Source organism: Haliotis cracherodii, unplaced genomic scaffold (assembly GCF_022045235.1).
Source record: "Haliotis cracherodii isolate W230 unplaced genomic scaffold, xgHalCrac1.p SCAF_11, whole genome shotgun sequence".
Lineage (NCBI taxonomy): Eukaryota > Metazoa > Mollusca > Gastropoda > Lepetellida > Haliotidae > Haliotis > Haliotis cracherodii.
This window is the reverse complement of record NW_027266266.1, coordinates 20,166,271-20,194,227: the sequence shown is the minus strand read 5'-3', so window position 1 is coordinate 20,194,227 and position 27,957 is coordinate 20,166,271. Positions and strand designations below refer to the sequence as shown.

Here is a 27,957-nt window from a genome sequence, read left to right as displayed (position 1 = left end):
CGATATATGATGGGGACTTCCTATTCTTTTCGTCAAGCTTAGTATCGGTTCCTATTTCCAGCATGTAGTTCCTACTTTTGTAATCAACCGGTTCATTTAGAATAACTTCCGGTTTCTAGAGACGTAGAATTAGAAGGTTGTTTTGATTAGGAAATATCATCAAGTAAGGTTATTTAAAGAGTGGGTAAGTACTTTTTCGATGCACTTGTTGTCGTAACGACATATTAGACACAAAATATATCTTTTTTTTGTATCCGAGAGGAAGGTAATGTGACGAGAATAACATTCGAGTGTAAGGGAATATAAGATTTCATATTTTTGCGACTCAAGGATTGCAGTGTGGTCTCTGTGTGATCAAGTGTGTGACCTACATCAGAAGAAAATGTCGGAAACATAGGCCTCAAACAGAGATGTATAATATGGACATGATCACAGTCAATGTTAGGCGTGTTAAGTGAGAAAAAAAACGTCCGTTCTCATCCCTAATGAGCAAAGCGTCATACATGCCACAGGCCAGATATATTCCCAACAATAAATGGGTCTTCGAAATATGTAAAGTATCATGTTTATTGTTTCAGATGTTTTCTTGACATAAAACTTGTTAATAATTGGACAATATGGTATCCCAAATTCTACATTGCTTGCCCTGATCCTACACCTCAAACATGTCAAACAACAAACATCTTAAAAAAATTAGTCTTCTGCGGGGGCAGAAATTTCCCTTTATTTCCACTGGTCCACAAGAACGTATCAGATACAGAATTGTTGGGAGTAGTGCACTTTACCTGGGGCACTTTTTCAGATCCAATTTGTGCTGTGGGGTCTCGAACGCTGACTTACCAGCTTGGCCAATTAGTGCATTACTTAGCTGATGCTGGACCAGTGGACCATTTTGAGGAATTCACACATCAAAATGAGTAACCAGTCGAGTGACAAAACGTGTTAAAGCGAAATACTCTCATAGGATTACCCTCAATGGATTGTTGGAAACACAGTGAAATGGTAAATATTTATGGTTAACCCTAGCCCTCACCAGGCTAACCCTAAGAATCAATAAGGAGTGTTGGTTAGGAAAGGCAAGTCAGCTACCTAAGAACGAAAAGGGGTGTTGGATCGTCAAGGCGTGTCAGCCCCTAAGATCGAAAAGGGGTTTTGGATTGCCAAGGCGTGTCAGTTCCTTCAGATTGAAAAGAGGTGTTGGATCACCAAGGCATGTCAGCTCCCTGAGACGAGTATGAATGCATTCGAGTGTGAGCCACAGTTACAGTATAGCAAGACAGTGGTAGTGTTATTGCGTGGTAATTGAGCTGTTGGTAGCGGGAAAAGCTGCGTCCGGTAATCTGCATTGTTGCCAAATTGTCATATACCTCAAAGTTAAACTGATAGTTCCCAAGGAAATTTCCCTAGCCCTTCCTGAAGCGGACATGTCTTAAGTTTGAAAACCTGATCTTGGAGATGTGAATTTCATTTGGTTGTATTTAAACACTGTTACTTATGACATGATGCTTGATATGTTACTTTTAATATAATATTAAGAATCCAGTGAATAAATTAAGTGAGCATATGAAGAGTTGCCACAACACATGCAGATGAAGTATACCATATATACATTTAGCATACTGACACTGTATTTTAAATTAGTTAACAATGCAATACAAATGTAACAAGGACACAGGAAAGGGTTACTCAACACAGGACTACCCACTTAGTTAAATACAACAAGGTGAGGTGGAATGGGGTTTAATGTTGCGTTCAAGATTATTGCACTTATATAGTGACATGCATGTGTGTGGCTGTCTGTTTGTACTAGTCCGGACTAATGATTATTTTATAGCGTTGGTCCACTGAGATACCATGTCGCAGTTTTACATAAATACCCCACTCATGACACATAATACCGACCCGTCCTTGTTTTAGCCTCTTACTGCCGAGAGCCAGGCAGGGTAACAAGTACCATCTTTTAATGTCTTCTGGTATGACTTGGCCTGGGATCGAACCCTGGAGCTTCCGCTCTCCCGGCAGACACTCTATCCACTAGACCACAGAGGCGGTCAAATTAAAAGAAGCTGTGAGTGACACATTTAGCAATATTCCAGCAACATCAAGGCGGGGGACACCAGAAATGGGCTTCACACATTGTATGCATGCCTGACGAGCTAATGCTTTAACCATTAGGCTACCCCACAACCCCAAAACAAGCTGTGAACACATGATGAATGCAAGTCAAGTAAGCATGTTATGTCTTGGTGAGTAAATTGAACAATGTTCAGTTTGTTTATGTATGGTAGGTGATAAATAAGTTAACTTAAAGGGTGTTCTTTTTACATGTTTTCAGCACTAGCATGCTGTTATTCACAAGTGAGCGCGCTGCTCTCCCTCCATTCCAATGTTAATCTACATGGTTGTGTTTCGTCTGGAGATCTCGGACGACTGCGATTTTCCCCAGGCCTTTCAACACTACTGTGGTGAGTTAAATATCACTTTTGGTTTCAGTAATCAGTGTTGAAGATTTAGAGAATAGACAACAGGCCAACTAGCTACCAGGAAATATCTGTCTCAAGAAAATGAAAGGTGTTTATCCCAAGCCTTTGGCAAATGGACTTTCAGCAATCTTTCACGAGAGGCAGATGATCCATAATTCCGTTCTCATGGTTATTCTAAATATTACTCATGGACATTTTAAGAGAAAATGAGACCTGTGAAGATCTGGGTAGAGAATAGGTCTTCAGCAACCCATGCATGCTGTTGGAGGTGACTTTGCTTGTCATAAGAGGCGACTAATGGGATCGGGTGGTCAGACTCGCTGACTTGGTTGATGCATGTCATCGTATCCCAATTGTGTGGATCGATGCTCGTGATGTCAATCACTGGATTGTCTGGTCCAGACTCAATTATTTACAGACTCAGAGCTCCATATAAGCTGCGTATCTGCGTAAAATACGCATCAGAAATGCAGATATACGCAGTAAAATATAATCCAAGCGTATCAAATACGCAACGAACATTACAGGTACGCTACTAAAATAAAACTTGTGCATATCATCAAAATATTGTGAAGTAACCCTGCATATTCGATTAGCAAATCAGCAAATTATTTTGAAATTATAAACTTTCATTCCGTCAACCTTGCCAAACTCCACCATGTCCACGGTGACAGTTACATCATGATCATTTGCCATCACACTTTCTTGTGGAAGTATCGTGGTATTTTTGAGTCCTATAAAGGTCTCTAACCAACACGACACCAGTTTGCAAGGACTAGATGAATAGTGTTTTTAAATATTTAACTTAAATACCCATATGTGTAAAAACTAGTGGGTAACAGAAATTTGAATACCCAGATAGAATTACTGATACCCAATGATTTTAAAATGCATACCCACAACACCAAAAACTTATCTGGAGCTCTGAGACTGATGTCATATAGCTGGAATATTGCTGAGTGCGGTGTTAAACAACAAACAAACAACAACATGGTTGAGTATTGGAGTTATGATAAGTATTTAAATCAACTGAATTTTGGAATTTATCAATGTTTATTCTTCTGATCAGGGATTTATCTATGATTCAAAACTAAGCATCCTTGGCGGGCAAATTGGGAAGAATCATTATTTCATTCAAATTTGGGATTTTAATGTTCTTTTTCCCCCTAAAGTCTCTTCCTCCTCTATACTGGTCCTGTTATCAGTGAAATACAAGTCACATCTACTTACCCATAACATTAGTTGAAACTATAACAGGATGACTTAAGAAATGTGTAATTCCAGTTTGGGAATATATACCGACATTTACTGCAGACTTGGGGCTGGACATAAGCCTCCAAGCAGGTCTAGATAAATCCCTGCTAATAGATGCACCCCTTGTGAATATTGTTCACATAATAATCACCTGACATGCTTTGGTGATCCAGCATCTATTTGCCTCTTTTGCTTGACCGTAAATTAGGGACAATTTACGGTCAGTTTAAATGGTGATCATTCATTAATTTGATTTACTGTTATCATGGTTATACTTGACCAAGCATCTTTTTAAAACGTGGCCTCTTTTCTTCCAATTTTGTTTTGACCCAATGCCTTTTGGCGGTCCTGCAGCTATTAGGGGAAATATAGCATAGTGAACTTTGAGGCCTGAGGTATTTCACAATACAGGGGTAGATACCATTGGTCATATCCAACTCATTTATGACTTGTGACTTATTCAAAATAACTAGATTTAGGAGAAGTCCTTAGATTTTCACTAGTTTTAGACTAACAGACAAGTGGTTGCATCCATCACTGCTATACATGTACTTACATACGTTGTTTGCCAAGTAACAGTATTACCAGGCCTCAAGGTGCGACTAAAACGGTCGCCGATGTGACCTAAATTTCAATTTGTCTACTGTCTAAGATTCAGAGGTGGCCAAATGACTACCTTGAAACATATCTTGTGGCGACTTAATTCTATTGCTACACATATGTAGAAACAAAGATAAACATGTCTACTACTAATTGTACTCGCAAATAATTCCTAAAGTCAACAATGAAACAAAATACATAAATATTAATGTAATTAGTATTTTATTTTAGTTGATAGAGCAAGGATATACCTATATAATCAAGTAACAAAATATGCATCATTGTTCGAGTCACAAATAAAAAAACTCAAGAACAGTTTCCACTAATATACAATTCCAAGACTAGTGCTATGACTTGTTCATATAATAGTTATTTGATTAAAGATAATTTCAAATGCTTTTGGCTACCTACAATATTGGCTTGTCTTGTTGATTTTACCACTGGCTACCTGGAAAAAAATACTTGTGGCCATGTGGCTACTGGTAAAAATTTTAACTTTTAGGCCTGATTACTGGGTGTTCATGTTAAAGGTGGGGGGTACAGGTTGCCCAGTCGTCTTAAGATGGCGCACTTCTCTGTACAGACTTGCGTCTCTTACGCATGTCAGAAGCTGAGCCGCATGGCCTCAAGGTTTGAGCACCAACTGTGCTTGTGGGTTTCGCCAAAGTTGTAAATGTCTAGGATCTACTTCAGTTTGGGCTTTCCTCCCACATCAAGCTGGCATTTTGTGATGTACATAGATAGAGCCAACAAACGGATACAACGAACTGTTAAAAAATCCCCGATTTATCTCCTCTATATCATCATATTAAATGTGCATAAATAACAAACTCTCTACAGCGAACTGATGTATATAGCGAACTGATGTCTGATCCATGACAAGCCCAAATATCACTAATTAATTATATGTTTAGCGAATTGAAAGAGGTGAGTAAGAGGTGAATCAACACAATCAGCGGAGATGATTCAACCTTGTTAATCTTACCTGTAAGACAAACATAAATTTCACAAAATTGTGTTGAAGTGTCACTTCACTTGCATATGCTATCCAGGCAGGCAATGCAGCAATTACGTGTATTGCAGGGTTAGAAATTGGCACTTGTCCTATAGTCCTTGCCAAGCTGTCCAATAGTAAGGGTATCCTAAGGACTAGTAGAATTTTGACATTTTTAAAGGTTTTGCTTTGACGGATGACAAAGTAGACACAATTTATGGATAACAACTTCTTGAATACAATATACTGTTGTCAAGCAAAGAAAGAGATACATAGTACAGAATATATATAGTAGGTGGAGGATTAACAGTAACAACAATAGCATACATGAGTGGGATAACATGAGACACTAATGACAACAGAAGGATAATACTGTCAAAACGTGATGGGCAGAGAACGCATACTGTAGGTGGTAGCCAATGAGACATGAAGCCAATTAGCATGATTAGACAGGATAAGTTTGTATAGGTGTAGTGACTCTTGCTTAATGAGTTCATAGTAGGCGGATGGAATGAAATAGCCTTGATCTCTGTTGATTGATCTCTTGGGCGGCCAGTGTTGGACTGCTTCTGTTAGTTTTCTTCTAGTGAAATCATGGAGGTTGTTGGAGAGGATTTGGACGTTGTCCCAGTTGATGTTGTGATTAGGGCAGTTTGTGTATATCGCACTGATTTCTCCGGTCATTATCAGTTCATTACATCATGTTCTACTGTAACTGAAATACTGCACAAAGCGGCAGTAAAACCAGACCCGTGAAGATCCGGGGTAGAGTAGGTCCAACCAACCAACCAAAGTAAAACCAACTCACCGTCTCCCTCATGTTCCAGCCCCAGGCTATAAGGAGAGGCAGGCCACTGATGAGTCCAAGCTGAGCTATGCCTCGGTGCTGTCCCCGACCACTGTAACATCCTCCCCAGAAGAAGCCTGCAACTACAGAACACCAGAATCACTCCAGGCCCAGGTGTCAGAACATCGAGGTCTCAGGCTCCTGGATGATATAACCCTTGAGAGTTTTGATTTCAAAGGTGAGCTTTTCACACACAGTGTCCAAGTGCTTAGGCATGTGAGACAATTCCTTGTGGTATTTAGCAACATGCATTTAAAGCTTCTCTATTGTCATGATTTATGAGACGTTTATGATTTATTACAGCTATGTATTCCCAAATATTTATCAAAAAGAACTTAAATGCACTGAAAATGCTGAAGACTGTTGATCAAATTTCTGGTTCAACAAATCTTTGTGAAGGTTTGTTTGTTTGATTTTAATTTATGCTGCGCTCAGTAATATTCAAGCTATATGATACTAGTCTGTAAATAATCGAGTCTGGTCTAGACAATCCAGTGATTGACATCATGAATGTCACTCTACGCAATTTGGATATGATGACATGCTTCAACCATGTCAGCGAGCCTTACCACTCGATCTATTTAGTCGCTTTTACAATCAGTATTGGTTGCTGGGGACCTATGTTCTTACTTGGAATCCCCATGGGTGTCTTGAAGCAATGTTCTTATTTATTCTTGATGGTGATTGTCTGGAAATCAGGGCTTCTCTGCCATTACAGTTAGAAATGACAGGGGTCCTCATGTCCTTGTTTGATGCTATAGTTTTTATATCTAGGGACACTTCAAATCTCGGGATACTTCAAATATGGAGATACTTTAAACCTGGGGACTCTTCAAATCTGAACTTTTCACATTTCTAAGGCTAGAATGCTCATCCCCTGACTTCCATTCATAATTTCAAATACTGAATTGTTTAGAACCATTCATTGATTAATGAGAGCAGCGCTCTCATTCACAGACTAATATTTGTAATGATGAAACTTTATGGATTCTCTGTTTCAGACATACTTTTATCAGGGGCAGACATGGAGGTCATCAAACAGAAATCTGGCAAAGAAAAAGAGAAGACCCCAGTACCAAGTCCTGGACCATCCAAAGGTCTGAATGACAGCACCGAGACCCCATTTAAGCCAGTACCCTCGAGTGATGCCAAGCCTGTGTTTGAGAGGGCGGGAAGCGCGAGACCCAAGAGTCACAGTCCGACGTCACACATGCCCTCTGCCATTCACTTCTTCAGCGGCAACCCATGTGTCGAGATCACTAAGGGCATCCTGCACATATACAAGGACAGGTAGGGCTGTCTGTGTTGTGGTGGTGTTTCTGATGGTTGTTGTCTTGTTATCCTGCTTTTATGACCGGGAGCACATGTGTCACAGTCATCTAAGGCTCCATTATTCTCTGTCTATAGTTGCAATGATCATGTGTGTGACTCCCAGATTCACCCTGATTATTATTCCCACTCACTCACTCACTCACTCACTCACTCACTCACTCACTCACTCACTCACTCACTCACTCACTCACTCACTCACTCACCCACCCACCCACCCACTCACTCACTCACTCACTCACTCACTCACCCAACACCTTCACTCACTCACTCATTCACTCACTCACTCACTCACAAACCCACCCACTCATTCACTCACCCAACACCCACTCACTCGCTCACTCACTCACTCACTCACTCACTCACTCACTCACTCACTCACTCACTCACTCACTCACTCACTCACTCACTCATGTTTGTTTCCACTTATACTTCAAATATATCCTGCATTCTGGATGGGAATTTTAGTAAACTGTATGAGTTATTTATATACAAACTATTGTCCTGATATACTGTATACTCCTCATGGTGTTGAGAATATTATTAAGATGCGCACTGATCCAATGACCAGGGTAAGGATGTTATGTGCTTTGAACATGCCCCATTGTGTGGAGCACTGCTCTGTTATGTGACCTATTATTATTATTATTGATAATGAGGAAGAATATCAGCAGCCATAGCAGCAGCAGCAGCAGATAATGACGACTATGCAACATTGTCAATCAGTCAGTCTTTTTTTACTTTTGTGGGCGCAGTGTCTATCACTGATAGGATAAAATGCAGGTTTTCCTCTGTCCTGTCTGTAGATTGTTCTGTTACTGCAGTCTTGTTGTTTCAGTGAGCGTACATCCCTGGATGAGGGTGTTGCGAGGAGTGAGATGATCTGCATGCTGGGGGTGCCGGCCTCGCACACCATACACGACCTGCTCATGTTTGCCGCCCCCATGAGGTGAGTGACAGCAAATACACAGGGGGGAACATGTTTGCCGGAGGGGATCGTGGAATAATGCCAAATTTACCTGAACTGTACTGAACTGTATTTACCTGTACCAAACATATTATCATGATTATTTGTTTACTTCTCGTAAAATCTTTGTTACATGTAGAATTATGCAGCAATCTTTTTTATTTCATGACCTCAGTTCCTTCTTTTAGATTCATCTAACCACCTAAGTTGTGCTCAACCTAGGGACTTTATACAACTTCTTGGTTTTTTCTATGGAAACAGTTAGGCTGATATGACCAGTCTAACAGAATTTAAAAAAACATAATCAATATTTGGTCATGCAACATTGCCAATATATATTTACATCAGTATTGTTCAGATCAGGTAATTTTGATATGATTGAGATTAAGACTGTTATTTCCATTGAAATGAAGGATATGAGTGAAAATTGCATTTTTTCAATTTCAACTTAAACTGAATTCAGCGTTTAGCATCTGATCTGCTGTAATATCAACATGTTTCTTTTAAGCTCATCATCTACGATAGAGTACATGAGGATCATTCGATGTTCAATCCCAAATCAGTACATGGTGTTGCTCAAGTTTACTGATCAGGTGAGAAAACTTTCTGGAAACTTTTCCGAGGGGGCTGAGATGATGTGGTTCATGTTACATTTAGAAGGTGCTCTACGTCAGTGACTCCCTGTGTTACACTCAGCAGGTGCTCTACGTCAGTGACTCCCTGTGTTACATTTAGCAGGTGCTCTACGTCAGTGACTCCCTGTGTTACATTTAGCAGGTGCTCTACGTCAGTGACTCCCTGTGTTACATTTAGCAGGTGCTCTACGTCAGTGACTCCCTGTGTTACATTTAGCAGGTGCTCTACGTCAGTGACTCCCTGTGTTACATTTAGCAGGTGCTCTACGTTAGTGACTCCCTGTGTTACATTTAGCAGGTGCTCTATGTCAGTCACTCCCTGTGTTACATTTAGCAGGTGCTCTACGTCAGTGACTCCCTGTGTTACATTTAGCAGGTGCTCTATGTCAGTGACTCCCTGTGTTACATTCAGCAGGTGCTCTATGTCAGTCACTCCCTGTGTTACATTTAGCAGGTGCTCTACGTCAGTCACTCCCTGTGTTACATTTAGCAGGTGCTCTATGTCAGTCACTCCCTGTGTTACATTTAGCAGGTGCTCTATGTCAGTCACTCCCTGTGTTACAATTTAGCAGGTGCTCTACGTCAGTGACTCCCTGTGTTACATTTAGCAGGTGCTCTATGTCAGTGACTCCCTGTGTTACATTCAGCAGGTGCTCTATGTCAGTCACTCCCTGTGTTACATTTAGCAGGTGCTCTACGTCAGTCACTCCCTGTGTTACATTTAGCAGGTGCTCTATGTCAGTCACTCCCTGTGTTACATTTAGCAGGTGCTCTATGTCAGTCACTCCCTGTGTTACAATTTAGCAGGTGCTCTACGTCAGTGACTCCCTGTGTTACATTTAGCAGGTGCTCTACGTCAGTCACTCCCTGTGTTACATTCAGCAGGTGCTCTACGTCAGTCACTCCCTGTGTTACATTCAGCAGGTGCTCTACGTCAGTCACTCCCTGTGTTACATTTAGCAGGTGCTCTACGTCAGTCACTCCCTGTGTTACATTCATCAGGTGCTCTACGTCAGTCACTCCCTGTGTTACATTCATCAGGTGCTCTAAGTCAGTCACTCCCTGTGTTACATTCAGCATGTGCTCCACGTCAGTCACTCCCTGTGTTACATTCAGCCGGTGCTCTACGTTAGTCACTCCCTGTGTTACATTCAGCAGGTGCTCCACGTCAGTCACTCCCTGTGTCATATTTAGCAGGTGCTCTATGTCAGTCACTCCCCGTGTTACATTCAGCAGGTGCTCTATGTCAGTCACTCCCTGTGTTACAATCAGCAGGTGCTCTACGTCAGTCACTCCCTGTGTTACATTCAGCAGGTGCTCTACGTCATTCACTTCCTGTGTTACATTCAGCAGGTGCTCTACATCAGTCACTCCCTGTGTCATATTCAGCAGGACAATCCATAAAAATGGCAAATTTCTACTAGTCCTCATGATACCTTAACTATTGGGCAGTTTGGAAAGGACTACAGGACTAGTGCCAATTTCTAACGCTGACGTGGATGGTTACTCATGTTTTCAATAACTGCTGTTCTTGGTCAGGACTATTGTTACGAGCTACAATATTACTGATTGTGACATAAAATAATAGTTACTTATTCACTTACATAATCAATATCATATTTGTCATGCTCTGTTGACAGAAATCAGCTGACGAGTTTTACACCCACTTCAACAACCGTCCGTTCAACTCCATCGAGCCTGACATCTGCCACCTGGTGTATGTAGCGAAGGTGGAGATTATGAAGGAATCAGAGGTAACCATAGTAACCATTAGGACTGCACAGAATTACCGGTACACTGCAATACGCTGTTCAAACGATCTGTATTGCAATATGTTTTCTCTTCTGGTATGATAGTTAAACATAACATCAATTTTGTTATTGTTTGTAATGTTTAAACCTAAATTTACACAGAAATTCATTCACAAATGATGTTTCCCTGTGAAATTGATTGACAAAATAGCAGAAAGAGAGAAGTGACTTTTCTCCGACGTTGTTATCTCCCCTGTATCCATGACTACAAAATGGTGGCAACTGACCATGCTCAGTAATAGTTATTTCACTGGAAAGAAAATATTATCTGCATGTACAATCATCTAATCCAGACTTGAATATTTAGAGGAAGCTGTCATATAGCTGGAATATTGCTGAGTGCGGCGTTAAACAACAAACAAACAACATTCTTCAACATGTTCAAATGATCATTTGTTACACAGCAGACTGATATGATATATGGTAGAATGTGTTGACTGTCTTGTGTTTAGTGATGCAGTCAGTTGTACATAGAACAACGTGTTTATTTAGAGGAAGCTGTCATATAGCTGGAATATTGCCATGTGTAGCGTTAAAGAACCCATCAACCAACTCTACATATATTAAAGTACTTCAGAACCTATGTGAACCAGCTGACTACATTGCCTGTCTAATACAGGCTGCTGATCATGTACAGTGTAGCGTTAATGAACCCATCAACCAACTCTATATATTAAAGTACTTCAGGACCTATGTGAACCAGCTGACTACATTGCCTGTCTAATACAGGCTGCTGATCATGTACAGTTGTTGACTGTTTTGTGTTTAGTGATGCAGTCAGTAACTGACCATGATGTTTCAGGGTGCCACCCTTCCTGTGCCGGGTCTGCTGGAGCTTCCCACATGTCCGGTCTGTCTGGAGAGAATGGTGAGTCACCATGGTAACACTTGTGGTCAAGTTGCAGGGGACTGATGAACGTGTTTGCTGGAATGTCACCAATACTGGAATGTCCCAAGTTTTGTTTCTAAACTTCAAGCTTTTTGAAGCAGGATGTGGAGTCATCCCACAGATGACATTCTTACCTTGTCAGCTTGCAGACGGGGTAAACCACTTTGGTCATGTGGAAATGTGAACCACATTGCTTACTTAGAAAATATGAGTATTTCAGAGATGATTTTCAACCATCAGGAAATTCTAAAACAATTATCGTATTCGACGTAATAAGCGCCCACGGCGATATTTGCTAATATATTGGCTAGTGAACAATCCTAATTAGCACCCTTCCGATTGATCAATGTACACAAGACTTATTTATTCGTGTATAATACGCAGTTGTGTGTTATGTGTACCCTTAATTACAGGCAATTAAATTCTGGAAAAATATATCTTGCATGTATAATACGCACAGACTTTTCTTTTGTATCATATGAGGCTGTAAGCATAAAACAGGAAATTTATGATCTTTCGACTCTTTCACCAAAATTATATTCTAATAAGAGCCCCCTATTTCTTATTTTGAGAGCACCCTGGGCGCTTATTACGTTGAATACAGTACCTCCTTAACAAGGGTCAACAAGGGTTAAAAAAGAAAATTATACCTACTTGTCTTTAAATAAAGTTGTGAATATGATATCTTGATTCTTTGTGAAAAGAATATGACAATACTTGATATACATGGCACTTAATTGGTTGGCTTAAAAGATCAAGGTCATTGATAATGAAATGAACATTATCAAGCTTGTCACTCGAAGAATGTTTTGGTGTATTGAAAGATCATCTCTAGGTCAGGTTTTACTTTGGACCCATACCCATGAAGACTCCGGGGTAGAATAGGTCTTCAGCAACCCATGCTTGCCGTAAAAGGTGAAAAGGGATCAGGTGGTCAAACTCGCTGACTTGGTTGATGCATGTAATCATATCCCAATTGCGTGGATCGATGCTCCTGATATTAATCACTGGATTGTGTGGTCCAGACTCGATTATTTTACAGACCGCCGTCACATAGCTGGAATATTGCTGAGCATGCTGAGTGCAGCGTTAAACAACAAACAAACAAAACTTTGGACTTTCCTTAAAAGTTTGGTTTACTGTGTCAAAGTCTGAAGTCACAAGATGCCATTACGTGACACTAGTGTGTGTTGTCCTCTGTCTCCAGGATGAGTCTGTGGACGGGGTGCTGACCGTGCTGTGTAACCACTCCTTCCACACCTCCTGTCTGGCCAAGTGGGGAGACACAAGGTAGGCTGCTATACCAACATAACAATTTACAGGACAATACAATCTCTTTATGACAGATATTTACTCTGATGTGCTACATTTCTATGTTAAGGTCTGAGGTCACCTCTGTAGAAGGGGTAGCCTAGTGGTTAAAGTGTTCACTTGTCACACCGAAGACCCGGGTTTGATTCCCGACATGGGTACAATGTGTGAAGCCCATTTCTGGTGTCCCCCGCCGTGATATTGCTGGAGTATTGCTAAAAGCGGCATCAAATCAAACTCACTTACTCTATAGCAAACTATCTGGAAAGATGCTGAGTGGGTTCTTGAGCCAATCAGCTGTCAGCTTTTACGATTACAAATATTTCTGCCATGGTGCTCCCTTTTTGGTGCAGATGCCATGGCTCTCAGAAACGACAGGATGCGTGAAATTCCAGAACAAAATACAAACTTTCTACTTTTGAAACTAATCATTTAAGTTCTTTTCGAGATACATAGATCAGGTATGCTTGTGTGAATGTTTTGTTAACTTTTAGAATTTAGATGAAACTGAGCGCGAGGCCCGGCTTTTACTCGGAGCTGCTAATGTAAATAATGAACTTTTATCAGTAAAATATGCATTGTTAGAAAAAATATATGACATCTGATATAGAGACCACGAATAATCCTAAAGGTTAGTGAGTGCATTTTGTTCTGTTTAGCGTACATGACAAGTACTGGATACCTTGAGGTTGCAGGCTACATGGTGATATTGCAATTCATCGCTACACATCATCGGCAGACTTTGCACAATATGATACCCGAGTTGTGTTATTGTGTCACAGCTGCCCCATGTGTCAATACAGTCAGTTGTATTATTGTGTTGCAGCTGCCCTTTGTGTTGGTACAGTCAATTGTGTTATTGTGTTACAGCTGCACAGTGTGTCGGTACAGTCAGTTGTGTTATTGTGTTACAGCTGCCCAATGTGTCTGCACAGTTAGTAGTTGTGTTACAGCTGCCCCGTGTGTCGGTACAGTCAGTTGTGTTATTGTGTTACAGCTGCCCCGTGTGTCGGTACAGTCAGTTGTGTTATTGTGTTACCGCTGCCCTGTGTGTCTGCACAGTTAGTAGTTGTGTTACAGCTGCCCCGTGTGTCGGTACAGTCAGTTGTGTTATTGTGTTACAGCTGCCCCGTGTGTCGGTACAGTCAGTTGTGTTATTGTGTTACCGCTGCCCTGTGTGTCGGTACAGTCAGTTGTGTTATTGTGTTACAGCTGCCCCGTGCGTTGGTACAGTCAGTTGTGTTATTGTGTTACAGCTGCCCCGTGCATTGGTACAGTCAGTTGTGTTATTGTGTTACAGCTGCCCCATGTGTTGGTACAGTTGTGTTTTTGTGTTACAGCTGCACAGTGTGTCGGTACAGTCAGTTGTGTTACTATGTTACAGCTGCACAGTGTGTTAGTACAGTTAATTGTGTTATTGTGTTACAGCTGCACAGTGTGTCGGTACAGTCAGTTGTGTTATTGTGTTACAGCTGCCTAATGTGTCTGTACAGTTAGTAGTTGTGTTACAGCTGCCCCATGCATTGGTACAGTTAGTTGTGTTATTGTGTTACAGCTGCCCCGTGTGTCGGTAAAGTCAGTTGTGTTATTGTGTTACAGCTGCCCCGTTTGTCGGTACAGAGGTATTATTGTGTTACAGCTGCCCCGTGTGTTGGTACAGTTAGTTGTGTTATTGTGTTACAGCTGCCCCGTGTGTCGGTACAGCCAGACACCGGAGGAGGTGGCAGACAACCACTGCATGAAGTGTGGATCCAATGAGGTGAGACACAGACGTGAATGTACTTGGCTGGCCCCTGTGTGATTATATGCACCAATTGTTTGTCTTACAGCAGGGATGTGGTGAGTTGTGTAGCAAATGTAAGTTTTTTTAGGGCATCCAGCAACCACGGCTGAGTCTTTGACCAGGTTGACCAGGCAATAATTACTTGAATAGTAAGTTAAACACCACTTGGCAGTGTCATAACCTCCTTCTTCACTTGATAGAACAATTACAAGAAAAGTGGGAGATTTGAACCCAGGAAGTTTGCGAAGGATAACAGTTGATGGCAACAATTGTGTGGAATTAACAATGACGTATTTACTGACATCAAGACTAAGAGTTAATCTGTTTATGAACTGCTATATTTGTGATTTATTCAGCATGTTATTCTATCTGTGAGCAGGTCCTATGTTGGTGATAAATGTGTCCCAGGACAACATTTCATAGCGTGAGTCGCCAAAGAGCAAGGTGCACATGCCAAGGGTTTGAGGAACACTTTCATGTGCACCACCCTCACCAATTCACACAGTGTTCTCACAGTCGAATATCTGTTTATCCCCCGCCACGAAGTGGTGCAAGAGATATAGGAACAGAGTTTGTCCGTCTGCTTCTCAATATGGACACATTTTCTCAAAAACTATTCAAGTTAGAGAAATTAAATTTTACACACTGGTCACAACCTCAAATGAGTCAGAAGATTGGTATCATACATTCACAAGTTTTCTCAGAAACTACTGAAGTTAACTTATCTAAGAGATACTTATCAAGACTGAGTTGTTTTTTCTGGAGAAGGAGCCTTTTAGTGTATTAATTTCACATTTAATCCATTTTTCTGATGACGTTAGGCAGTCCAAGTGCCTATGTTTTTTAAGACTTGGAAGGACTTTTTTTATAGTTAATATTTTCCACTATATGAACAAACAGAATGGCGGGGGAAAGTGATAACACTGTTTTCAAACAGTTGTCGAAACAATGTTGTTAAACATTTATAAGAATAGACCACTCCCTATGCTTGGAGTGTTTAATCGTTGGTTAAACTGACAATTTCAATGATTTACATCAGATCCAAGTGGTCTTTCCTATACTTACCCATAAGGGTAGAAAGTAGGAGTACAATAGTGAGTGAGTTTTGTTTAACGCCGCTTTTAACAGTAATACAGTTATATCACGGCGTGTCAGCTGAATGTGGGAGGAAAGTCCGAAGTGATGCAGGTCGCAGATATTTACCACTTCGGTGAAACCCACGAGAACGGGTATGGTGCTGACAAACCTTGAAACATAATTGGGGCGAACTGGGATTCGAACCCACAATCATAGGTTTCTAGTGTGCCCTAGGGACGCAACTCTGCACAGCGAATCAAGACGCCTTAGACGACTGGGCCACATGTGCCCCCAGGAGTATAATAACTCTTCGATATTTGCCCACTGGGTTTTCTGGTCCAGACTCAATTGTATACAGGCCACATCATATAATTGGAATATTGTTGAGTTTGTTGAGTACAGAGTTAAACAACAACCAAACAAACAGATCTGTTTCCCCTGTTGAGGAAAAATTGTGAAGCCCAGTTTGTGTGTCCACGTGTTGGATAAAAGCAGCATAAAATCTTTTCCTTCCACAAAATTGGTCACATTGACAACAGATCCACGATGCGTTTATTTATATTTTTAAAGTTAACTTTCTTTGTTACATAATGTTTGATAGTGACAGTGTTGTTACACATTTGTTTCTCCACAGAGCCTGTGGATCTGTCTCATCTGCGGCCATGTTGGATGTGGGAGATACGTCGGACTTCACGCCTACAGGTAGCATTCATTACAATCAATGAAATCAGTCACCTAACTGTCATACTTGGAACCCGGTAGGGATTTCGGGTTAGAAAAGGGCATGAGCAACCTATTTTTGTCATAAGAGGTGATTAATTGGATTGGGTGAAAAAGGCTTGGTGACTTGGTTGAAAGTGTGTTATCCTACCCCAAAGACGTGGATTGTTGCTCACAATATCAATCACTGGATTGTCTGGTCCACACTTGATTACAGTCAAACACTTCTTTTTTTTAAAAATTTTATGATGTTTTGAACTTTGGGTATTATGTATATTATGAATGATTACTTACAGTAGCCGTTATGTTTTTTAAGGAAATTGCCAGTTCATATTTAACATGTTTAAATCTATTGTATTAAGGGTGAGAGGACAGCCATACCAGGATTATAAGGACATTACTTTGTATTTTCCTCAATGTTATCCAAAGGACCAACAGAACTTATATTTTGACCTGAAGACCCGGTTTCCAATCCTCACATGTGTGGAGCCCATTTCTGGTTTTCCTCTACCGTGATATTGCTGGAATATTGCTGAAAGTGGTATAAAACCATACTCACCCACTCACTCACTATATTTTGACTCCTCGCTGTTTTTACCCCAGACATTTCCAGGACACAAACCACACCTACGCCATGCAGATTGGCAATAACCGTGTGTGGGACTACGCCGGTGACAACTACGTCCACCGTCTCGTTCAGAACAAGTCTGACGGCAAACTGGTGGAAGTAGATGAAGGTGGGAATGTCGTCCAGGACGAGAAACTCGACTCTCTTACACTCGAGGTAAATAGTGAACGGAACATCTGTTAGCTCACCTGAACTTGACTTTTGCACATTTGTGGTCAATAATGAATGAAACATATGTCCACACTAGACTTGCTAGATACTAGGGCTGGGACGGGTAACTCGGGTACCCTGGTCGGGTGGGTACTGAGTAGGACCCGGGTACCCACAGGACTACCAGGACCCATGGTTAGTCACGTGATATATTGTTTAATGACAAAAAATTTGCACCCATTCCTTCTGACTTTTCATGTGGTTGATAAAAGATATAACTTAAGTCAATTTCAGTGTATGCATGACCAGATTGTTTAATACATGTGTCCAAATTACGTTTTGCCAGGGCTATGGTAAAAAAGTTCCCAATCAAATATTTTGTACCTATCTCTTGAGGCCTACAGAGGATACCCGGGGATGGGTACCTGGGTACCTGGGTAGTAAATTTGGACTCAGCCCTACTAGATACAATTATTAACTCATCTAAGCTTGACTCTTACACTAAAGGTAAATAATGCTTGTCGTAAGAGGCGATTAACGGGATCCGGTGGTCGGGCACGCTGACTTGGTTGATGCGTGTCATCGATTCCAATTGTGACATAAGACATAGTGGACAGTGTTATTAACTCACCAGAATCTAATTCTCTGGCACTGGTGGTGAATAATTAACACAACATTTTCCATGATGTTTGACGTACTTGACACATGAGTCTCTATAGGTATTTAGAAGTTGGATGTATGTATCATGACAAGGAGTAGTGCGGATTCTTATTCTAACCAGGATTGACCGCCTCCATGGTCTTGTGGTTGAGCGTTCGTCCGTAGAGCGGAAGGTCGTGGGTTCGATCCCTGGCTGTGTCATACCAAAAGACATTAAAATATGGTACTTTTGGTACCCTCCTGGTGTTCGGCATTGGGTTATTCATGTTAAACTGTGGTATGGTATATCAGTGGGCTAGCACTAGATAATCGGCATTAGTCCAGACTAATACAAGCAGCCACGCACACTCGTGCATGCAAGTTGCAATATAAGTGTAATAATCTTGGATGCGAGGTTAAACCCCATTTCACCTCACCTTACCTCACCTCTAACCTCACCTCACCTCTAACCTCACCTCACCTCTAACTTCACTTCTAACTTTTCTTCTAACCTCGCCTCTAACCTCGCCTCTAACCTCACTTCTAACCTCGACTCTAACCTCACCTCTAACCTCACCTCTAACCTCAGTTCTAAACTCACTTCTAACCTCGCCTCTAACCTCACTTCTAACCTCACCTCTAACCTCACCTCTTACCTCACCTCTAACCTCACTTTTAACTTCACTTCTAACCTCACCTCTAACCTCGCCTCTAACCTCACCTCTAACCTCACTTCTAACCTCACTTCTAACATCACTTCTAACCTCACTTCTAACCTCACAGAAGTATTATGGATAACAAGTTCTATATCATACATACACAATGTTTCAGGGCTACTTCTTGCCCCTTCATCAGGTGGAATGATAAAACATTGAAAACAAAAAACATATATTTAACACGGTTATTAGCTCATCTGACCTTGACTCCCTCACACTCAAGGTGAATAATGCATGGAACATCTGTCCACAGTGGACATGCTAGTTTTTTCTCTGTGCAACACAATATTAATTCAGAGCTCCAGATAAGCTTTTGGTGTTGTGGGTATTTTACCCATGCATTTTAAAATCATTGGGTATCAGTAATTCTATCTGCGTATTCAAATTTCTGTTACCCACTAGTTTTTACACAAGTGGGTATTTAAGTTAAATATTTGAAAACACTATTCATCTAGTCCCTGCAAACTGGTGTCGTGTGGGTTCGAGAGCTTTATAGGACTGAAAAATACCACGATACTTCGACAAGAAAGTGTGATGGCAAATGATCATGATGTGACTGTCATCGTGGAGTTTGGCAAGGTTGACGGAATGCCCGTTTATAATTTCAAAATAATTTGCTGATTTGCTAATCGAATACGCAGGGTTACTTCACAATATTTTGATAATACGCACAAATTTTATTTTTGTAGCGTATCTGTAATGTTTGTTGCGTATTTGATACGCTTGGATTATATTTTACTGCGTATTTCTGCATTTCTGATGCGTATTTCACGCAGATATGCAGCTTATCTGGAGCTCTGTTAATTTACCTGAACTTGACTCTCTGCCACTCAAGGTTCTTTCATTATCCAACTTTGTTGGGCTATGGATATAGAAACGGGCTCCGTCCGTCCATCATGTTTCGTTTCCGGAGCATAACTCAAAAACTGTTCAATATTTTTTCATGAAACTTTGCAGGTCTGTCAAGTACATGCTGAACTGGTGCCTTTTGCTATTTAAAAATTTTAGAAATTTTTAATTTTTTACGTTTCCATGGCAACAAGATGGACTTAGGTTAAAAACTCCTCTTTTTTCACAATTTCCATGACAAGTTCCACCTCGGTTATGAAAGGTTAGGGTTTGTTTAGATTTAATTATGTCATAAATTCTGCAACAGGGGCAGGGGATATAGCCATGTTAGTGGCAAACTCTTGTTGTTCTTTCATTTGACATGCGTTTGGTCGGGTAGCCTTGTCGTTAAAGCGTTTGTTCGTCATGCCGAAGACCTGGGTTCGATTCCCGACATGGGTACAATGGGTGTGAAGCCCATTTCTGGTGTCCCCCCCCCCCGTTGTGATATTGCTGGAATATTGTTAAAAGTGGCGTAAAACCATACTCACTCACTCACTCACTCACTCACTCACTCACTCACTCACTCACTCACTCACTCACTCACTCACTCACTCACTCACTCACTCACTCACTCACTCACTCATTTGACATACTGGCTACACACAGTGTTGGTCTAATAGTTGTGTTGTATTTATCATTTTAGTACACATACCTTCTGACAACTCAACTGGAATCTCAGAGACAATACTTCGAGGAAAAGATGGAGGAGACGATCAAAGAATCCGAGGAGAGGGTGAGTATTCAATTATTTAACACCTGGTTCCAGGAATGTTTCTTCTGAAGATCTAGATGCTAAAGTGTGAGGAGGGACTAATACCACTTTCAACTGTGTACTTTTTGAAAAGAATTTGTCATTATGTAAACATACTAGATACTCATGAATGATGTCATCTTTAAAATCAGATCTTAGTTCTCGCTATTGCTAAACAAGGATCTGAGGACATCCCATTATGGGTCACATCAGAACGACCTTTCATCCTACCAATCAGAGCGTCGCTTACCAGATCATGAAAGTGACAGACGGAATGTGTTTTTTCTAATCATGCAACCTCAAAATATTCAACAGAGGGTATTCCGAACGACAGTTAAGGGTTTTATGATTATATCCATACAATCTAGGCCATCTATAAGCCATTCCAGAATGTTCTTTTTATCAGTTTGAAAAATTTCAATCGAGAATACATCAAAATATGTTTTGAAGCGTAGTCACCATTTTGAAACTAGTGTCGTAAAGCTCAAGAAAGCTGCCTTCTGATTGGCTAATGTCGATTTCTTATCATTCATTTCATTGATCAGTCAAAATGCGCGAAAGGTCGTTCTGACGTGAACCGTAATGAGATGTCCTCAGGTCTTTGTTTAGTGGTAGCGAAAACTAAAATCTGTTTTAATGAGATTGAACTCGGTTTGTGTGTGTCCAGGTGCTGGAAGCCAAGGATAGGTGGAAGAAGGTGAACTTGGAGCGGGAGAAACTGGAGAAACAACTCACAGACGTCAGCAAGGAGAGACAGAGTCTTGATAAGAAGTGTTCTCATGTGAGTTGAGGGCCGCTTAGCATCACTGTCAGCGTTGAAATTAAGCTTCAAAGTCAAGTCGTCCTTTGATGACTGGGTCTACTGTTGCCAGAGGAACATTAAGGGGGTCCCTGGATTCAAATACTGGTGCATTGTTCTACACTGTTATTAATCGAAGCAAGAAGGAATATTGCTTATTGTTGTGTCAGGATAAGTATAAAAATAAGTCGAGTACTCTGTTCTCATATAACACATTTTTTTAAGGTATATGAATCCAAAATCGAATAATTAATTTTCTTATTTTCTTGGCTGACATTTTGACAAGTCTAGAATGCGCACTGCTGAAATGCTGGATCAGATTTGTTGATTTGTTGGCAGTACCACGAGCGTCTGACTAAGTCGTTGTCGCAGCTGCAGGAGGAACAGCAGATGAACACGTGTCTGCGGGAGAACCAGCAGCTGTGGCAGAACAAAGTGACGGCCCTGGAGAACAAGCTGAAGGACAGCCTCGACATCAAGGACAAGGTAGGACACAAACATGATCGCAATCAGCCCCTCTGTCAACTCCTGGTGTCATGCTTGATGTAAGAACGTTGGCACAGTCCTCAGGGGTACAATAGGACACAAACAACAGAGAATCGCTTCAAACTATTTAACTAGGGGCTTAACAAGCACTCACAGATTAGGGGTTTAAAAGGCATACACTCACAGACTAAGGGATTAACAAGCATACACTCACAGACTAGGGGTTAACAAACATACACTCACAGACTAGGGGTTAACAAGCATACACTCACAGACTAGGGGTTAACAAGCATACACTCACAGACTAGGGGCTTAACAAGCATACGCTCACAGACTAGGAGCTTAACAAGCATACGCTCACAGACTAGGGGCTTAACAAGCATACACGCGCAGACTGGGGGTTAACAAGCATACACCCACAGACTAGGGGCGGGGCTTAACAAGCATACACTCACAGACTAGGGGTTTAACAAGCATACACTCTCAGACTATGGGAATAACAAGCATACACTCACAGACTAGGGCTTAACAAGCAAACACTCACAGACTATGGGCTAACAAGCATTCACTCACAGACTAGGGCTTAACAAGCATACACTCACAGACTAGGGGCTTAACAAGCATACACTCACAGACTAGGGGCTTAACAAACAAACAATCACAGACAAGGGCTTAACAAGCATACACTCGTAGACTAGGGGCTTAACAAGCATATATTCACAGACTAGGGGCTTATCAAGCATACACTCACAGACTAGGGAATTAACAAGCATACACTCACAGACTAGGGGCTTAACAAGCATGCACCCACAGACTAGGGGCTTAACAAGCATAAACTCAGAGACTAGGGGTTTAACAAGACTGAATTATATACTGGCATTCACTGACTGACAAAATGCCTATTGTGTGCCCCTGCAGGAGGTGCGCGACCTGCAGGATCAGCTGAGAGACATCATGTTCTACCTGGAGGCCCAGCAGAAGCTGTCCAACAACACTGAGATCTCCCAGGAGGAGATCCAGGAGGGGCAGGTCATCGTGGGGGCCGCGGCAGCGCAGGCCTCGCCCACAGGGAAGAGGTCGCGGAAGAAGCAGAGGTAACAGACAAGGTCACCACCAAACGAGAGATGCTGATGCTGCTTCTAGATGTGTGTCATGTCCTAATAATGGCATTCTTGTGTCGGCACTTGTGTCTCGGGAAATCTTCTTTAAGAAATATGTCATCAAATTGCATCTAGATGTGTCTTCAGAATCTGTTGTAGGACAGATATGTGTCTTCAGAATCTGCTTCTAGCACAGATGTGTGTTTTCAGACTGCTGTAGGAAGAGATGCATTTTTCAGAATCTGCTGTAGGACAGATGTGTGTCTTCTGAATCTGCTATTAGCACAGCTATTTGTCTTCAGCATCGTATGTGTCTTGCAGATATCCTCTTCAAGGAGAAGTTTCAAAGTCTGTGATATTGATTATTCAACTGGCCAAATATTGAAGCCTGGAGGAAGCAATGGTGCTGTTGTGTCCTGTAACATGGGCCCTCAGTTTAGAGGTCTTTCCAATGAAGGAAGCGATGGTGCTGTTGTGTCCTGTAACATGGGCCCTCAGTTTAGAGGTCTTTCCAGTGGAGGAAGCGATGGTGCTGTTGTGTCCTGTAACATGGGCCCACAGTTTAGAGGTCTTTCCAATGGTGGAAGTGATGGTGCTGTTGTGTCCTGTAACATGGGCCCTCAGTTTAGAGGTCTTTCCAGTGTACACTTTTCTCCTTGTTGTCAAGTACACATGGTGGGCTTACATGTAAACCTATTGTCATGTCAGCACAGTGATATCCATCATTGACGTTTCACCTTTTTCTGATTTCATTGTGCACAAACAACTTCAGAATGACTGCCTTGCCAAAATGGGATGTCAATTCTGAGTCAGACTTTGCTGGTAAGACATGGAGGGAAATGTATACCAATTACTGGTAACAATTTTATGCCATATTTACAAAAAAAACCTTGTACTTCCATTGATACATGTGATAAATAATACATGTAAACAGGGTTAAGACATCGGTCTTGAAAAAATATAGTCAAGCCATTTTTAGTGTTTATGCCTAATGTGATGTATGGAGACCACAAGGGCTTGTGACAAATATTTCAGCAAAGGAACCAATATCACTTGCACACAAAAAAGCTTTGTGTTTTGACTAGTAATAGTTCTGTTAAACAAGGTTTAAGTATGGAAGTTATAGCATTAACATAGCTGGGTCAGGTGTCTGGTTGTCATGACAACTGCAGTCAAATCATAATGTGAGGGCAGCAGAATCTGATGAACTCTGATCTCCCATCAAGACTGATAGTAGTAATGTAGAGAGGAGTATCTGGGATTCACAGGCCGAGAGGTTCTAGTCAGTATGTTAGTCACCGTAATACAGACTGTTTCTACCATGAATAGGGATCTCAGGTCATATCTGACCCCAGTACAACAAAAATACCAGATTTATGTTTTTATAACAATAATTTGAACTTGCAAAGTTGACTTGTATTTCACTGACGGCAGGACTAGTTAAGAGAAAAAGAGCACATATATTTCGTTTTGCATAATTGCATTGAGCACAATCCTATAATATCAGGGTTAGAAACTAACAGCTTTTGTCCAATAGTCCATATAATGATAACATACAGCAAAACCCTTAAAATGGGCCAATTTCTACTAGTCCTTAGGATACCTTTACTATTGGGCAGTTTGGTAAGGATTACAGGACTAGTGCCAATTTCTAACGCTGAATTATATCTTTACCTATGTTTACGAACATAAGCATCTATTAAATCACCATTATGAACAATATGATGTTTTTGCCCATATTGCCTGTCATGGACACTTACCATCTGAGGTAAAATGTTGTGAATGTAATTATTGATGATGTGACTTCAGCCATTGTTATTGTACTGTTGAGTGAGGAGAAGTGTACTGGAAATTGTTCCAAATGGAAAAGACTTAACTTCAATTCAGTGAAAAGATTGTGAAATGAGTGAGTTCTGTTGATGTTCTGTATTTATTGTTGATGTTAAGATGATTTAAACATGGTGGAATGTTGTCTCTGTGATATGTTTTGAAGATGTGATGGGCATGCTTGTAGAAGTTGGACCAAAGAAGTTAGATATGCGTTGTCAGTACTTGACAGGCTTGTATATGCACTATGTTCTGCCATTACCCATGAATACTATAGCTGCTTTGAGGTGTGGTTGCTACTTATCACCATCGGGGGCACGTGTGGCCCAGTCGTCTAAGGCGCCGCGATTTGCTGTGCAGAGTTGCGTCCCTTGGGCACGCCAGAAACCTATGATTGTGGGTTTGAATCCCGGTTCGCCGCAATTATGTTTCTAGGTTTGTCAGCACCATACCCGTGCTCGTGGGTTTCACCGAAGTGGTAAACGTCTTAGACCTGCATCACTTCGGGCTTTCCTCCCACATTAAGCTGACACGCCGTGATATAACTGGAGTACTGTTAAAAGCGGCGTTAAACCCAACTCACTCACTCACTCACTTATCACCATCAGATGAAGCCACTACCTGGTCCAGGAAGAGGGACACCAGCTTGGACTCCGTACCAATGAGTGCTCAGGTTTCATCACACAACTCTCTCCGCGAATAGCTGCAAGATTGCTGATGCGGTGTTCAACAATAATCACTCACTCACTCACAACTCACGCAAAAGCAGGGGTCATGCCATAAAAGGCAACTATGCTTGTCGTAAGAGACGACAAACGGGATTGGGTGGTCAGGCTTGCTGACTTGGTTGATGCATGTCATCCATCCCAATCGCGTGGATTGATGCTCATGACATTAATCACTGGATTGTCTGGTCCAGACTCAATTATATAGACCGCTGTCATATAGCTGGAATATTGCTGAGTGCGGCGTTAAACAACAAACCAACCAACCAGACTCCATTGTTTACAGGCAGCCATCATTAATGGAATATTGCAACAAACATTCAAAAAATGTTTTTATTTTCAAAACTAAGTTCATCCGGACTCCATAAAGGGGATGTAGAAACCCCCATTCTTTGTTTGAAGGAGGGGTGTGTGAGTATGAGTACCCCGACTCACTGATGCATTAAGTTGTTGTGACAGAGTACTGAATTTAATATGTTTTTGATACAGTTCATAGTCTAAAAGACATTTTTTTTGGTTCATGTTGTCTGAAGAAAACTTACTGAATTAAGTTAAATCCAAAACTTAGGAATTCATTTTTATTACATGGATGATAATCATGGCAACCACAATTGCCAGATTTACAATGTTTGTTTAATTTGAATAATTACTGTAGCAGTACAAGCCATTTCAAGCTCATCTGAAAGAGCAGGGTGAGCTCGTCTGAGTAGATTGCCATAGCTTGAACAGGGGATGTCTTTCTGTACCATGTTTGTTTTGCCAATAATTCAAATGTTGTATGTTTTTAGGGTTTTTTTGGGGGGGGAGCGTTTCTTGCACACAGTCATTAAGTAATATGTCCATTATATGTGTGAAAAATCAACATTCCCCACAAAGATATATGATCTGTCATGTCCACATCTCCAGTCATGGTAGAGGTGAAAGGTCAGATTTGCATTTTGTGTCCGATGACCTGGGGTGAAGATGGGGCAGTGGAATAGCCTGTTGTTTGTGCATGGTTCAGCACATCAAAGACCTGGATAATTGGGTTTTATTCCCCTTAGTTGGTGTGCCCTGTCATGCCATAGCTGGAATATTGCTGGAAGTGGGGTAACACCTTGTCCTGAGCCATGAATTGAATTTATATACTTTTTAAAACCAGATGAAACAAAACCGAGTTGAGTTTCAAAGAAACGCTTTCGCAGACTAAGTGTTAGTCTAGGTAACACCAAACACACTTTGTGATCGTAGTTATTACGTACAGAGGAATACTTTATACTTTGGGTGCTTACATTTTACAGCCGGAAAGTATGTTAAGTCAAACCCTTACAGATCTGGGTTAGGATAGGTCTTCAGCAACCCATGCTTGCTGTAAAGTCGACTATGCTTGTCGTAAGAGGCGACTAACGGGATCGGGTGGTCAGGCTTGCTGACTTGGTAGATGCGTGTCATCGATTCTAATTGTGTGGATCGATGCTCATGATGTCAATCACTGGGTTGTCTTGTCCAGACTTGATTATGAACAGACCGCCATCACATAGCTGGAATAGTGCTGAGTGAGGCGTTACACAACAAACAAACAAACCTTACATTGACCTACTTACATACTTCTGCTCATTATGGAGTATCAGAACATTTTGAAATAAAAATGTAAAAAATTCAAATCTGATCTTGCACATTTGTACATTTGATCACTCACATTTGTTTTTTTTGGTTCATTATGTACTGTTATCACCGTTATCCCTGGTGTGTTATCTACTCGTTATCCTGTATGTGTGTATCTCCCTGCTGTTACACGGAGATCCTCAGTATGAGGTTATGGTCTACATTATCAGTAAGACGAATTGGAGATTGTGACTAAGCCAGATTTTCGAAATGTTAATATTTCCCAGACAAGAAAGTTCATTGAAACAATTTAGGGCACAGACTTAGACAACAAGTACCTGAGTACCCTTTCCGCTGACATCTGTTGTCAGGATTGATATTCAGTGAACTATTCATATACCGTATTCGATGTAATAAGCACCCAGGACGTTCTCGAAATTAGAAATAGGGGGCTCTTATTAGAATATTATTTTGGTGAGAGAAAAAACAAGTTGGAAGGCAATAAATTTCGTGGTTTATGCTGACAGCCTGAAATGTTTACATATGACATATATTTTTCCAGAATTTAATTGCCCATAATTAAGGGTGCATATAACACACGAGTGCGTATTATACACGAATAAGTCTTGTGTACATTGATCAATCGGAAGGGGTGCTAATTGGGATCGTTCACTAGCCAATACATTAGCAAATATCGCCGTGGGCGCTTATTAGACTGGGGTGCTTATTACGTCGAATACGGTAATAGATATTTAGCCTTTTATGCCCAATGAATCAGCAGTTAATCGAGACTGTTGTTTAATGTTTACTACAGCTATCTATCAGGAGCAATGGCTGAGCCAGAAGTTTCAAATGTTAGTATCGCCGGGGCAAGAAACATTGAAACAATGTAGGGCCCAGAATGAGACAACGAAAGTATAAGTACTACCAATCTCATTAAAATCAGATCTTAGTTCTCGCT

General features: G+C 41.1%; 1 protein-coding gene across 2 annotated transcripts; it reads left to right on the top strand.

Moving 5' to 3' along the window:
- The first annotated feature begins 115 nt into the window (after positions 1 to 115).
- On the top strand, positions 116 to 27,957 carry LOC139456310 (BRCA1-associated protein-like). Of its 2 annotated transcripts, none has more exons than XM_071237938.1 (16): positions 116 to 184; positions 2,336 to 2,465; positions 6,159 to 6,356; positions 7,180 to 7,468; positions 8,346 to 8,456; positions 8,983 to 9,067; positions 10,750 to 10,863; positions 11,723 to 11,788; positions 13,017 to 13,099; positions 14,804 to 14,879; positions 16,615 to 16,682; positions 17,304 to 17,484; positions 20,368 to 20,457; positions 21,143 to 21,256; positions 21,614 to 21,760; positions 22,679 to 27,957. In XM_071237938.1, exons 2-16 carry the CDS (start codon positions 2,387 to 2,389, stop codon positions 22,856 to 22,858), a joined length of 1,881 nt encoding a protein of 626 aa, XP_071094039.1. In that variant the 5' UTR covers positions 116 to 184; positions 2,336 to 2,386; the 3' UTR covers positions 22,859 to 27,957. The 2 variants fall into 2 exon arrangements, with proteins under 2 accessions (XP_071094039.1, XP_071094040.1); XM_071237939.1 differs by lacking the exon at positions 116 to 184 and adding an exon at positions 2,003 to 2,068.